The sequence below is a fragment of the Miscanthus floridulus genome, chromosome 2 (assembly GCF_019320115.1).
Source record: "Miscanthus floridulus cultivar M001 chromosome 2, ASM1932011v1, whole genome shotgun sequence".
NCBI classification, from domain to species: Eukaryota; Viridiplantae; Streptophyta; class Magnoliopsida; order Poales; family Poaceae; genus Miscanthus; species Miscanthus floridulus.
The window spans coordinates 13,599,010-13,612,713 of NC_089581.1; the positions used below are offsets into that span (position 1 = coordinate 13,599,010).

General features: G+C 47.5%; 1 protein-coding gene across 1 annotated transcript; it reads left to right on the forward strand.

The window, feature by feature from the left end:
* Nucleotides 1-9,300: 9,300 nt before the first annotated feature.
* LOC136517512 (early nodulin-like protein 16) lies at nt 9,301-10,490 on the forward strand. The gene is made up of 2 exons (XM_066511096.1): nt 9,301-9,705; nt 9,826-10,490. The coding sequence occupies exons 1-2, from the start codon at nt 9,528-9,530 to the stop codon at nt 10,155-10,157; spliced, it is 510 nt and encodes a 169-aa protein (XP_066367193.1). The 5' UTR covers nt 9,301-9,527; the 3' UTR covers nt 10,158-10,490.
* Nucleotides 10,491-13,704: the final 3,214 nt, after the last annotated feature.

The window sequence follows — 13,704 nt, forward strand, 5'->3', positions numbered from 1 at the left end:
CTAATCCGGCCGGCAGCGACCGCTCCATGCGAGAAAGAAAGAAACCTTGCGCCTTAAGATAAGCACGAGCGCATTCGGCGGCCGGAATGGACCATCGCGTCTTGCCACAACGACGGATGGTCCGGACGAACAGAAAATCTTTGGCGTGATGGCATGGCGCCGCTTTAGCGTATGCGAGGCGTTTCACTTCTTCCCCCACCCAAAAAAAAGAAAAACAGAGACAAGTAGAAGTAGCGGAGCGGCCCCTGCTGCTTTCGCGTCTGCAAAAACTCGATCCTGCTGCTTTCGCGTCTGCAAAAACTCGATTTGGCTGGATGGCACTGTGGGATGGAGACCGTACTTTTTGCCTGCAGCTTTTTCTTGGCCTACTACTACTGTGGCTGACAACTGTTTAGTGGTTGATGGGAGACGAGAGGATTCTGACCCAGCGCTGGTGGTGTTGGTGCTTGGTACGGGATGGAATCACAAGGACGGATCGCGCAGCATTTATATGTCCGCCGAGGACCGGCCGTGCTCTTGACTTGAGTACAATGTACCTCGGAGGCCGTTAGGTTTTAGGTTTGGTAGTGAGCCCATGAAGCCCAAAGGCCAGATGGATGCGGGATGAAAGAACGAGGTGGCCAAGTGGCCCGCTAGGTCCAAAATGTTAATGTTATTGGTTTGTAGCGCGAAACCAGCACACGCGAGCTCCTTCTCGTGTCAAAAAAAATCCGGGAGATGCCTCCATGTTCTTATATGATGATTCTCCAAGATATCCATCAAAGATCAAAGTCTTTTAGTTTTGTGCGGTTTGCACATGAAGGTAGGAATTTTAATAGGGAGGCTCATATGCTTGCAAAATCTGCATGTACTCTTAGTTCTGGAAGTTATATATGGCTTGAGTCCCCTCCTGTACTTGTTGATGTAAACACTTCTAAAGTGAATTAATATCCTACCTTCATCTAAAAAAACGCGAGCTCCTTCTCGTCCCTTCCAGAGCGACACAGTAGTGAGCGACGGCCGAAAGGGCGATCTCCTGTTCCTCCGTCGATTCGCCGTCATCCGCACCTAAACGAGCACATAATAATACCAGAAAAACTACCATAAAAATTTCAGGATTAAAGCTATCACCAATTTACCACAAAAATTCATATAATTTTTAACCTAATAATATTAAGCACTCTCAAATGATTTAATAGCTCCTGGTATCAACATGTACATATACGAACTAAATACACTAATAGATAGAGCACAATTTTAGAAACTTAACAAAATTTGTGTCATAATTTTTGGAGACCTACATGATTTTATATGATTTATCAAAGACCACCTCAAAAATTATATTAGAAAACTATTTCTAATTCCTTATGAAAAAGAAAATCGAATTCTCCCGCGCGGCCCACACATGCGGCCCACGCGATGCAGCGTGCACACGCGAGCGTGTGGCGGACCACGCGGAGACGACCCATGGAGGGAAAATCCCACGCGCGTTGACATATAAGCAAAAACGCCCCTGGACTATGAACATAACAACCCACAGTCCACGTTACTATTCCTAAAGACAGCACCTATGCAAAAAGACCATTGTACCCTCTCCTCTTTACAACAGCATGGTCCTTGGCCACCCCCGCGCGCTCCAGCGCAGCGAGCGGTGGCACTGGCGACAGCACCGGCCACCCGGGACCCATGCTAACCTAGCTAAGAGGCTGAATCTCACCAAGGGGGTCAACGCAAGGCGATGGACGACGGTTGCACGAGCCGGGACACCATAGAAGGACCTATCCACGACGACGGGCATCCTATGACAAAGGCGATGACGTTCTGGTGAGCCACAGCAACAACAAGGCAGTAGGGGTAGCAGATGAGCAACGATGACTCACCAGTGACCTAATAGAGGTGCCGACTCTACCGGAGATGACCCGAGCGAGGCTAGCCACGTGCGCGCTGCGAGGTGAACGGCGAACCGCAAAGGCACGGCCGCGTCAGCGACGAGGAGGCAGCACTAGAGCTGCGACTAGCGTGCGCACGACGAAGAAGGGTTCTAGGCGGGGCTAGTGGTGCGGTCAAATCGACGCGAGATGGCGAGGTTGGAGCTGGCCACGATGAGGCAGGCTAGGCCTTAATGGCGCGACGGCGGGAGCAAAGCTCTAGAATTGGAGCTTGGCCTAGCCGTAGTCAAGGCGTAGTGGGGCAGTCGGCAAGAGGACGTAAATGCGGAGACGCGGGCACGAGGAATTGATGAGAGGTGCTTGCTCTCTAGCTCAACGTGACCACGACTCGACGACGACGGAAAGCAGAGGGAGAAAGAGAGAAATAGGGCGCGACAGGCGAGCTCAGTTTGTCCTTGCCTTGGGGGGACACGAGCGGTTGTAGCCAAGGGACCTACGTCCAAGCACGAGGGGACGAGCGCGAGCGTCCACGACTGGCCATGGCCCGCACGCTGCAACGCTGTGACAGAACCGCCCAATTTATACAAGATCAAGTACGGTTGTCCCTGCTAACATGTTGACACACCCATACTTTCACTCATATAAACCCGGTAGTCCGCCGAGTGTCCTAAAAGACCTCGGTAAATCAACATCACAACCAAGATCGCGTGATTAAGCAAATACACATCACATACATCGGGTTGCAGCAGAAATAATATTACAAAGGGGTTAACAAATAATAGTGCACGTTTGGGTTTCAAAACCGCTTAGTGAAAACAACATAGCTTTCAAATGATTACATTAATATAAGTTCTAAATATATTGCTAGCATAGTGACATCATCCGACAAAAGCATATAGATGAGAAGTAAGTATAGAATCACCGAGCCCACCGGCGGTTAGCCACCATCAGCAACAGGTCGAGAACTTCACCTGCAACAAGGTGGGATAAACCCTGAGTACTCGAATGTACTCAGCCAGACTTACCCGTCTTAAACTAAAATAAAGCGACACCAAGGATTATGCACGGCTTTCTTTAGTGGGCTAGCTGACTTGTTTACGAAAAGCATAAGCTATCATGAAGAAACCATTTTAAGTACTTTGCATCATCTTTATTATGACCTATCCATCTAGGTAAGCACCTGTACTATAGCAATCACTTGATTAACCAATAACATCCAGTTACCAACTTAGATTTAGCATATCCCATATCATCCAGATAACCATCATTGTTCCATAATAATTACTACGATGCCGTAACTCGAGTCAAGTGCTCACTATCCAGGAGTGATGGCGATTCGAATCGATTTCTTACCAGCTGGTGATTTATTCCTTACACAAACCTCACTCGCCCGCTAAAGTGAGGTATTGATCACTGAGTCAACTATCCAGGTATCTCGAGTTTGCCAGGAACCACATGTACCTGGGGGCCGACCGACTGCACTTTGGTCTTATCATCTCGCCCCCGTGTCCTACCACACCTGCTCCGGCACAGTGTGCTGCGGGCAATCTACTCGGCCCGAATAATCTCCCAGCTTCGCGGTCGAATGATACTTTCTTCGACCAGGTAAACGTAAGGCATGCGTTCAACATGACAAGAGGGACGAGCAACGGTCGGTCCTTAATCGACACAGACGGAAACTAATAGCACCCCAGAACCCTATCTGGTTACCTCCAACTTTTTCTGTCCGGTCTCCAATTATCCATCACACATGGTTAATTCCATGATATCATTCTTTCCATAGCTAAATTCTTCCAGTAACCACCTATAATGTAGGTGATCGGATATCACCGATCGCTACCGGTCTAAGCAAGGCTAAGCAGTTATTCGATCCTGACCTAACAGGGTAAAAGGTAATAAGGTAGGCAAGGATAGTAATAAATGCATCAACGGTTTCAATCAACTCCTACAACTTAATGCAATAATATATAAACTCATATATATAGAAAGAATTTCTTTTATAAATTAGGAGACTTATAATGCTCCGGGGCTTGCCTGGGAACCGACACAAGTCAGTTCAGTTAGCTTGCACCATCCTGGTGACGTCTCAAGTCCTAGCACTCGCTTAGTCCTTCCATCTTCGGGATAGATCTACCAAACCAAACCTTCGAGTTCGGCACCACATCACATCCTTCGCGTGGTTCATCTAGCGTACCTAAATAAGATGCAAGATGCATGTGTATGAATGTGATGAATTGTAACACAAGATGCATCACATAAACATTCAAGACAAACAAAAGATTATGCAAGACATAGACACCAATAGCTATTTAACCAACCTCACACAACTAACTATAGAGAGCAAGCTACTCACATCAACTCATATCAAGCAAACAAGTTATTCACAGCAATCACAGAGTCAAGGCTGCAACAGCAGCAACTAATTTTACTCATAACAGGAGTTGTACTAATCCAAAAGACATGCAACAAGACAATCTGGAAAGCTTATGACATTTTCTATAATTCATCTTTAATCCTCTTAGCATGATTCTCAAGTTAACTAAGTCAATTATACCCATTTACAGAAACTGGTCCACAATTGACAGAAAGCAGCTATTTCTGAAACCCAACTTTAAATAGGCATAACTCACAAACCATAAGGACAAATACCACCAAATTTTAATAGAAGCTAGATACATGAATTATCTACAACTTTGTTATTCTCATATTAAGATGATTTTACAGTTAGAAGGATCAACTAATGCAATAATTGCATCTCTGTCCAAAACATAAACAGAAACTGACATGCCACTTTAAACAGCTATAAATGGAGTTATACATGTCCAATAAATGTGGTTCTAGACTTTTTAGAAATCTTAGCAAATTATAAGCAACTTTGTTGTAAACACCTAAAGCTAATTCTACTACTAAGAAGGCCCCACAATAAGAACAAGGAAACCCTCTCTGGTTTTGGGCAGAAACAGACACAGAGATTTAAGCAAGTATAACTCAAGATCTACTTAGCCAAAAATCATGATATTTAACTTTTTGGAAAGCTTAAGAAAAGTACCACAACTCATGTATTTTCACCGAGTCATGATTCATAACTTAACTGAGCCAATTAATTCAAACATGCAGAACTGTTCAGAGTAGAAGCAAAGCAATACAGGGCATTTGTTATTTTTATAACTCTTAAACTATAAATCCTAAACTCCTGAAATTTTTACTAGACAACAACAATCACCTTAGCAGCACTCCACAAAAAATTCACATTTATTTGAGCATAAAAACTGCAGTTATGAAAAACACAAGACATGGCAAGTAACAGGAACCAAGCTGCATAGATCTATTTTTACAGCAAAATATTTAAACTAAAACATGCCCTATTATAGATCTAGTGCATAGATAATTTCACAAGGATTCCAAAAAGTCCTCATTTTCTATTTTACGATTTTTGTACGAATTACTATGAATTTTCAAAGTGGAGCATTCAAATCTGCAAAAATCAGAAAGAAAAGGAATCTAAATCTTGCATCGAGGACCCTGAAGAAAACATATATTAAATACGAACAAATGGATCCTTTCCGGCACTATTCATCCGAGTCACTGTCTATTCACTTAACCCCTTGGAAAAGATCCTATTCATGCGCGTGATCCTTCTTCTTCTTCCTCCCGACGGTGGAGCAGAGGAGCGGCCGACTCGCGGCTCCGGCCGGCTGTGGGCGTCGATGGCGGCGGTGGAGTGGCGGGGAGGACCAGGGGTCCCATGCGCACACGCTGGGCTGCCTAGCTTGGCCCGACGCGACCTGTGGTGGCGCGACCACAGTAGCCGCGGCGGCGACGGCAGCTGCTCCAACGGCGGGGAGCAACAGCGCCCAAAGGCGCCGGTCAAGGAGGTCCAGAGGCGCGGCGGAAGGAGGAGAAGGTGATGCTACGCTTGGTTCAGACGGAGGAGGGATGGAGTGGAGGCAGTAGCAGCGGTGAGGAGCTCCGCTCGGCTTGTCCATGGCGGACGCGCTCTGGCGCGCGCGTGCGGCATAGAGGGCGAGGGAGAAGGAGAGCAGGGCGAGCAGAGAGGCGAGTGAGGGCGCTCCGGTGCTCCCCATTAACGCAGGCAGGGGCAGGTGGCTTCGGTAGGGCGCCCTCGACACGTGGAGCAGAGGCGAGGAGCATGGCGACCGCGTGTCTCATTTGGGGCCCACCGTCGAACACCTGGTGCGCGAGAGAGTTCCCGACTTTGCAGTTCAAAACGGCATATTCGGCTTGGATTCGGACCTGGGCGCCTGTAGCAAAGTTGTTGTGCACAAGCTGCTCTCCAACTTTTATTAAGGGTGCCTAGACATTAAACTCTCGGATTAGTAGCTAATCAAGCCTCAAGTTGATAGTGTCAATGCGTTGATAGCGATTAACAAACTCCAAAAATTGAGTGTCATAACAAGGTCAAACGAGTGCCATCTTTTTACATGCCCTTCTCCATGAACTTAGCTCCAACTTCCATTTTGGGTTCAAGTCAAGTTACTTAACGAAATTTGGAGAACGCGAGACGTCAATGCCGACGTCGATGAATTTCTAGACTTAGAATATTTGTAAGTCCTGAAATCAGCAGCAAATTCGATCTTGTGACCTCGATTTGACTTACTTCCAAGATGATCTAGCTCTTCGTCCAAAAACAAAGTTTGTTCTACATGATATGGACTACAACTTTCATTTAAGGTCCAACCTCAAAACTGGTATAGAACCTACTGTTCTACTTTGACCAAAGTAGGATCACGATGAAGCTTAAATTATCCTTTTTGATCCATTGGAGCATTTTCTTGGCATTTGCCCAACATGAACCTTTCATGACTTTTGTTGTAGAGTTCATCTAGAGTCATTTTGGCAAGGTTGCAAGATTTGGTTGACGATCGAGAATTCCATTCACTTTATAAAATAATTCAAGCAAGGACATAACTCGTCATTTCATGTGACTTCTTGATTCCAAACTTCACGAAACTTTTCCATGGATCAATATAGATGGGTATTGATGTGAGACACATGAAGATATTCCAATAACACCAGCCAAGCATATATCTTGAAAAGGGCCTATATGTAAAGCAATGGTGCAATATCCAAGTTTAGGTCGGGGCTCATTTCCATAGGTTTGACCTTGACATTTTCATCATCACTTAATATGCCATGTTTGAGCTCAAATCCATTGCTTAACTGGTGGCAAACACCTGGGGTGTTACAAATGCCATTAATAGCGTGACGACGGCGTGCACGGCCACGGACGGACGGCACCCAACTGGGCCAGGGAGGGGGCAGCATGATGCAGCGAGCAGACATGACTATGGGAGTGACACGACGACACCGGCAGTAGTGGGCGGACGCGATGGCAGCGGCAACGCGACCGCGGTGGCACCAATGGCGGCAGCGCGAGGCAGGACAGCAGGGTGCGAGGCCAACGGCTCGCTGAAGGCCGGCCTCTGCCAAGCCCAGGCTGCCTTATCGACCCAGCGTGGCGGTGTAGGGTGACCGTGCGAGACGCGACCATGTGCGCGGCGTGGGGAGGCCGCGCCGCACGGTGACCACGCACCCGGCGCCAACCCACCCGAGACAAGTACGCGCACGGATTTTAAAACGCAGATGACGACTAAATCGTTGCTCCCAAACCTAAACCGGCTTCATTACACTCAAGATGGCATATGGAACTACTAAATCGAATCATAGCACTACACCACTTCTTAACTCAACCTCTCCAATTAAATTGCTAAACATAGCAGCGTCTAGCTACTGACAGACTTGAAAATTTTCTAAGTTTTGAACTGAACTTGATTTCAATTTACGATTTCTAGGCTATTGAAAATATTACAAAGCAATATTATTTTTCAAATGTAAATATTTTGTTGTCATCTACAAAGTTTGTACTTCAAACTCTATTTAAGTATCACACACATGTTCTATAGCATTTTTGCTTAATAAAAAATGGTTTCAAACAATACTTGTTATGCATGAACTATCGAGTCAAGTTTCGTTTAGCGTTTTTATTGATCGTTTTGAGTTACAGAAATTGATCTACACACTTTATCACATGCATTAACACACAAGTATGATACTTATGACATGTTTTAGTAGATGATTAACAGGGGTAACACCGAGGGTGTTACAGCTAGTATGTCCCGTCATCGGTTTAATTGTTTGGAACTTAAGTGTAAATTGGTTTCCCTAGTTTTTTTTTTGTTTTTGCTTTTGTATTTTTTGAACGTTATGTTGCTTTATAAAAGCAGGGTTTACCTCTGTCAAAAAAAAATTATAACATCAAAATAGTATCATTAGATACACCATAAAATATATTTTTTATATTATGCTCGTTTGATGATACAAATATTTATGCTCGTTCCTACAAATTTTATAAAACTTAAGAAAGTTTGACTTGAGACAAATTTAAGATTTCATTTATTCGATAGAACGGACCGAAACATTGTTTATCTACAAGTAATACCCCACTGTCCAGAAATGATAAGCGTATTAGAGTATTAGACTAGAGTGAAAAATCAAAATTTTCAAAGTTTGTCCAACAATTAGTCAAATCAGGTGCAAATATAGGGCAAAAAACTTATAACAATAAATATGTGTTTAAAGTGACTCTTAGATGATCAGCCTGTTCGTTTGGCTGTGGCTTGTCGTAAACGATCGTAAATTTCCAGCCAAAACAGTATTTTTCTCTCACACAAACCAGCCAGCAGTACTTCTTCACGAACCAGCAACGATATGAACCAGTCAACCGAGCAGGCTGGATATTGTTTCTTTAGCAATTGACTACACACTATAAGAAAATTATGGATTAAAATATATTTTATTTGACTTTTATTATGATCAAATAAGCCTACCATCTCTGGACAAAAGGACGTAATAACATAGAAAACCACTAGAGTTCCAAGATAGCAATAGTCGAGTAGTTGTCTGCTTAGAACAGCTCTCGCATAGAACAAAAAGCTAGTTCATAGCATATTTCATTTTAAAAACGAAAGATAAAAAATAACTACTTATCAAGTCTTTATGAAGAACTAAACTCGTATACTCCCTAAATAAATTAATTTCTAGAGTTCTGCTAAGTCATTTTTTAAGTTTGGCTAATTTTATAGAAAAAACACAAAAATATGACAAGATTAATTTCTAGAGTACGGCGAAGCTCCACGCCAGATCCCACGCTGACAAACGCCTCCCTGACCACTGCACCAATGCACCGGCCACCGGCACACCGCGCACGTACCTCGGCGGGACCCACTCATCCATCGGGATAGGGCCCGGCCGCCCCGGCCTACCAGGCCACCACATGGCCCCCGCGGGCCGGTGCCTACGATCCGCAAGTGGACGGCCGCGATGAAACCTGGCGCGGTACACAGCCTGGGCGCCCCCATGTGGCCCGCGCCTTTAATTGGGCCGCACCCGGCGCCCCACCGCTATTGGCCCCAGCTCACTCGCAAGTCGCATCCCCTCGCATCACGCGTTCACGCACACTCCCCCGCTCAGCTCACTAGCAGCGAGTTCAAACAAAGAGGCAAGAAGGAACCCACGCGAACGCCACCACCGCGCTGCTCTGGTCGCTTCGCTTGGTTCGGTCGACTGCTCCGGCGGTCCGCCCATTGCTGATCCATTCTTCTTAGAGGAGGAGGAGGCAGCAGCAGAGGGGAAGGGGTGATGGGGCGGACGAGCGTGGCGACGGCGGCGGCGGCGGCGGCGCTGCTGGTGCTGGCGGCGTGCGCGGCGCTGCCGGCGAGGACGGCGGCGAACAAGATCAGCATCAACTGGAAGCCCAACGTCAACTACACCGACTGGCTGAAGCAGCACAGCCCCTTCTACAAGGACGACTGGCTGGGTAAGCCCGGCCCCCACGCCCACGCATTGGCCTTCCTCCTTCCTCGGCCACCCCTTCTCTTTCTCCGTGCCTCTTCTTCTCAGATCTGAGCTTCTGACCCCGCGGCGCCTCGGCATGCAGTGTTCTACTACACGGCGGGGCAGGCGGACGTGGTGCAGGTGGACGAGGTCGGGTACAACAAGTGCGACGCCACCAACGCCATCTACAACTACAGCAAGGGCCGCAGCTTCGCGTTCCAGCTGAACGAGACCAAGACCTACTACTTCATCTGCAGCTACGGCTACTGCTTCGGCGGGATGCGCCTCGCCATCAAGGCCGAGAAGCTGCCGCCGCCGTCCCCGCCGCCGTCCGCCAGCGACCGTTCCTCCGCCATCGCCGCCTTCGCCAGGTCCCACGCGCCCGTCATCTACGCCGCCGTCGCCGTGCTCGCCGCGCTCCTCAGGATGGTCTAGCACTCTAGCTGGGAAGAATCTACCCGCGGCCCCTTCGTTTGGTTCGAATTGGGACTCCTTTTTGTTCGTTCCTCCTCTGTCTCTTTCTCTCTTTTCCGTAGTGTGCTTGATCTCTGAAGAGGAACAGCAGCTGGTGCCGGAGTGTTGTGTTGGGTTGATTAATTAGTGGTGTGGATCTGCTGAAAGCGATTGATTGAGCTGAGATTGATTTTTCAAGTGTGAAGAACTCTAGTAGTCTAGTAGCTGAATTAAGTTACGTTAGCCTTTTCATCTTGGTGATTTGGAGATTAAAAGAAGGGAACCTCTTTTCCTTTTTGGTAACCTTTTCTGATCCGTTCAACACTGGATTGTGGATTCTGGTCGCTGCCTCTAGCGCTAAAAGTGAAAAAGCTCGGAAACGACGTCGCTTTACACGGATTCCGGATTTCCGGTTGGTTGAAAAGTCACCATATTTTTACTTTAACTAAACTATTATAAGTAGGAGTATGTAGAGAAGACATCAATATGCGATTGAAAAACTTGAATATTAAAAAATTGAGTACTATGATAGTTGAAGACAGTTATAAACCATGCCATTTTTTCTGGAGACGATCTTGGTTATCAGCCTCCCCACGCTTTTGTCGGCCCGTCAGCTGGTGGCTGAGACTGTGTAACAGTGGATGACTGAATACAAAACTCCTACAGAGACTGAAATGAAATTCTTTTCTTTTATTTATCTAAAAAAGAGACTCCTTCATTAGCCTGAATCTCTCAATGAGCAGAGCGCTCGGTAGGCTGTCTGCGTGGGTGTCTGTGACTATGTGTCTCGATGGTTAATGGACGTTCTGCTGGCATTCCTGGCAAGGACCGGGGGGAGTCGATGCATCTGGCATCTGCGTGTATTGCCGTTGACCCGTTGAGGAGAAAAGGATCATTCAGCATTCCAGCGTCACGTCGCGGTTCCTATGCCTATGCGTTAGCAAACCTGGACCGCATGGGCGGTCCTTGCCCGGTTGCACTCATCCGCAGGAGCAGCCAGGTTTCGCGCATGGACCGCTGGGTTGTATCGTTCCTGGTTCGTGAAGAAGTACTGCTGGTTGATTTGTGTGAGAGAAAAATACTGTTTCGGCTAAAATTTACGATCATTTATGACAAGCCACAGCCAAACGAACAGGCTTTTGGTGTTGCGTGGCTATCCGAGGCGTTCAGCACAAGCTAAAAAAAACCGAATCGATGCTGCTTTCTTTGCGCGATTTTAGGTCATCGCAACTTTGCTAGCTACGTAGGTACCTTAAGCGAGGATAAGAGACAAAAATAAAGATTATTTTATATATTCTTAATTTTCTATTTATTATTAGACTCACGTGTATCTCTCTTAGATTCTTGGATTACGTGAAATAAATCAATTATTTATTCATCGTTAGTGACTACTCTCTTTCCTACATTTTTTTTGTCCACGTCGAATAGCTAATTAAATACTAACTCGTTCCGAAAAGAATGCAACTATAGGTTGCATGCTACGAAAAGTGATTTACGTTTGACTAAGTTTTTAATGAATAATATTTACAGTTACGTCTCTAAATTAATTTATTATGAAATATATTTCATAATTAATCTGACGATATTTATTTGGTATTATAAATATGAATATTTTTTATTTATAATTGATTAAAATTAAGGTACTAAAACGTAATACTGTGCTAGAATTGTATTTTTTTAAGGGTCTGGGGGACTGTTGGGAAGAGATTCTGAGCCGTTTGGTACATCTTCTCGCTTGGCTCCCAGAGCTGTTTTTTTTTTTGGCTCCGCCAGCCAAACGGGTGAAGGCAGCGGTGCTCCGTGTGTGAAGCTCCGCGTTTCCCGCTGACTGGAGCTGCAGACGAGAGGAGCTAAAAAAAACGAGCTTCACCCGGCTCCATCCTCCGTCTTTGTGGGCCCAAGCGAAAATACCCCTCGTCGGACATGGGTGCCGGAGCATCGCCGCCGCGCTGGACCATCGCCGTCGATCCACGCAGCTCTAGGACGGACGTAGACTCGAGGCGGAGTGGTGTCGGGGCAGCGGGGTCACCGTCTCGCCAAGGCGGGGTGCGCAGGGCGACGTGACGCTCGAGCGCGCGGGTGCCGGAGCGCCGCCAGCAGAGGTGCACACGTCGCTAGGCAGCAGAGGTGCGCCGCCAGCAGCTGAGTCGCCTTCTCACCGAGCGCGCGGGTGCGTCCAGAGGATGAAGACGCTCGCGCACTCGTGTGCGGCCATGCGAGCGAGCAGATAAGGCACTCGCGTGCGGCTGTTGCAACCACAAGCGAGAGGATAAGGTAGCAAAAAAAAAAAAGAAAAATAGAGAAAAATAAAAAACAAAAAATAAAGGGATTTTTGGAGATTCTATCATTTCTTATCATCAGGAGAAGATATTTTACCAAACGGTTCAAAAAATAATTTCAACTTTCCAATTAAATCTGCTCTTTAATAAAAGCCACAATTAAAATTGTTTTTGCTGGAGCGAGAGCTCTACCAAACGAGACCTCTGTTTTGTCAGTCTAAAGTAGCATAGCATAGCATGGCTTGTCCGAGTTCTGCCTCTTTCGTTTTTTCTAGCAATCGCGAATCCGCGCACCACTAGCAGCCACGATCCGCGTTCATCTGAGCAGCTGTTTAACCCTTTTTTCTCGTACTGTTGCACTATACGATACAGCTAGAGTATCACAAGAAGGGCTGGTCCGGCATGTCTCTCGTGGAAGGAAGGAATGTGCCCAAGTGCCGCGAGCCGCGATGCCAGGCGCCATCCAGCGAAGCGGCAGCGGGCAAAGCACGTGCACACATCACGTGGTCTTGATTGCGAGCAGGTGTGGTGTGGTGGGGATCTACAGGCCCTGATTGTTTGCTTGGACGAGTGTGGCTCGTATGGCTGGCCAGAGCCATGCTGGAATGGGACAGGCTAACTAGGTGCAACTGCTCGTGTTTGTTTTCCATGTATTAAACAAGGCAGGCTGAACCGAGATCATGTTTGTTTGCATGTACAGATGTTTACGGCTACAATGCATCAGGCAATCTGGTAGCCTTACCACTCCCACCTTCTTCTTCCTGACCTCGTTGGCATTTCATCGAGCACCTTACGGGCGTGAGCGTTCCTCCACCGCGCATCACGGCGGCTGGGGCAAGGTGGCCACGGCCATCAACGAGGACCTGCCGAGGCTCGCGGCGACCGGGACCGGGAAGGGCGCGCCGGAGGGCAGGCGGCCGGAGAAGGTGCTGGTGCGAGCCGCGGTCATCACCTGCTCACGCCGCGTGCCGTGGCATCCACGGCAGGCGCCATGGAGCAGCACCGCGGCGCGCATCTCCTCCACCTCGGCCTCCCGGATCTGCGTGCTCTGCAGCACTCCCATGCCGCCGTCCCTTCGGCACCTCCGCCTCCACCGACGACGCCGACGCATCCTCGAGCTCCGCCGCGCGCCGCCTCAATCACCCGCTCACGGCGGCCTGCGTGGCGGCCGGGGAGAGCCTCGCCCGTGGTGGCGGCCGGTACCTCCAAGCTCACATCGGCGGTGGTCGTCGTTCGCGTCACCTTTTCCA

Coding starts and splice junctions, on each gene's coding strand:
- LOC136517512 (XM_066511096.1), top strand. CDS start 9,528: ATGGGGCGGACGAGCGTGGCGACGGCGGCGGCGGCGGCGGCGCTGCTG. Junction 9,706..9,825: donor CTACAAGGACGACTGGCTGG/GTAAGCCCGGCC, acceptor CTCGGCATGCAG/TGTTCTACTACACGGCGGGG.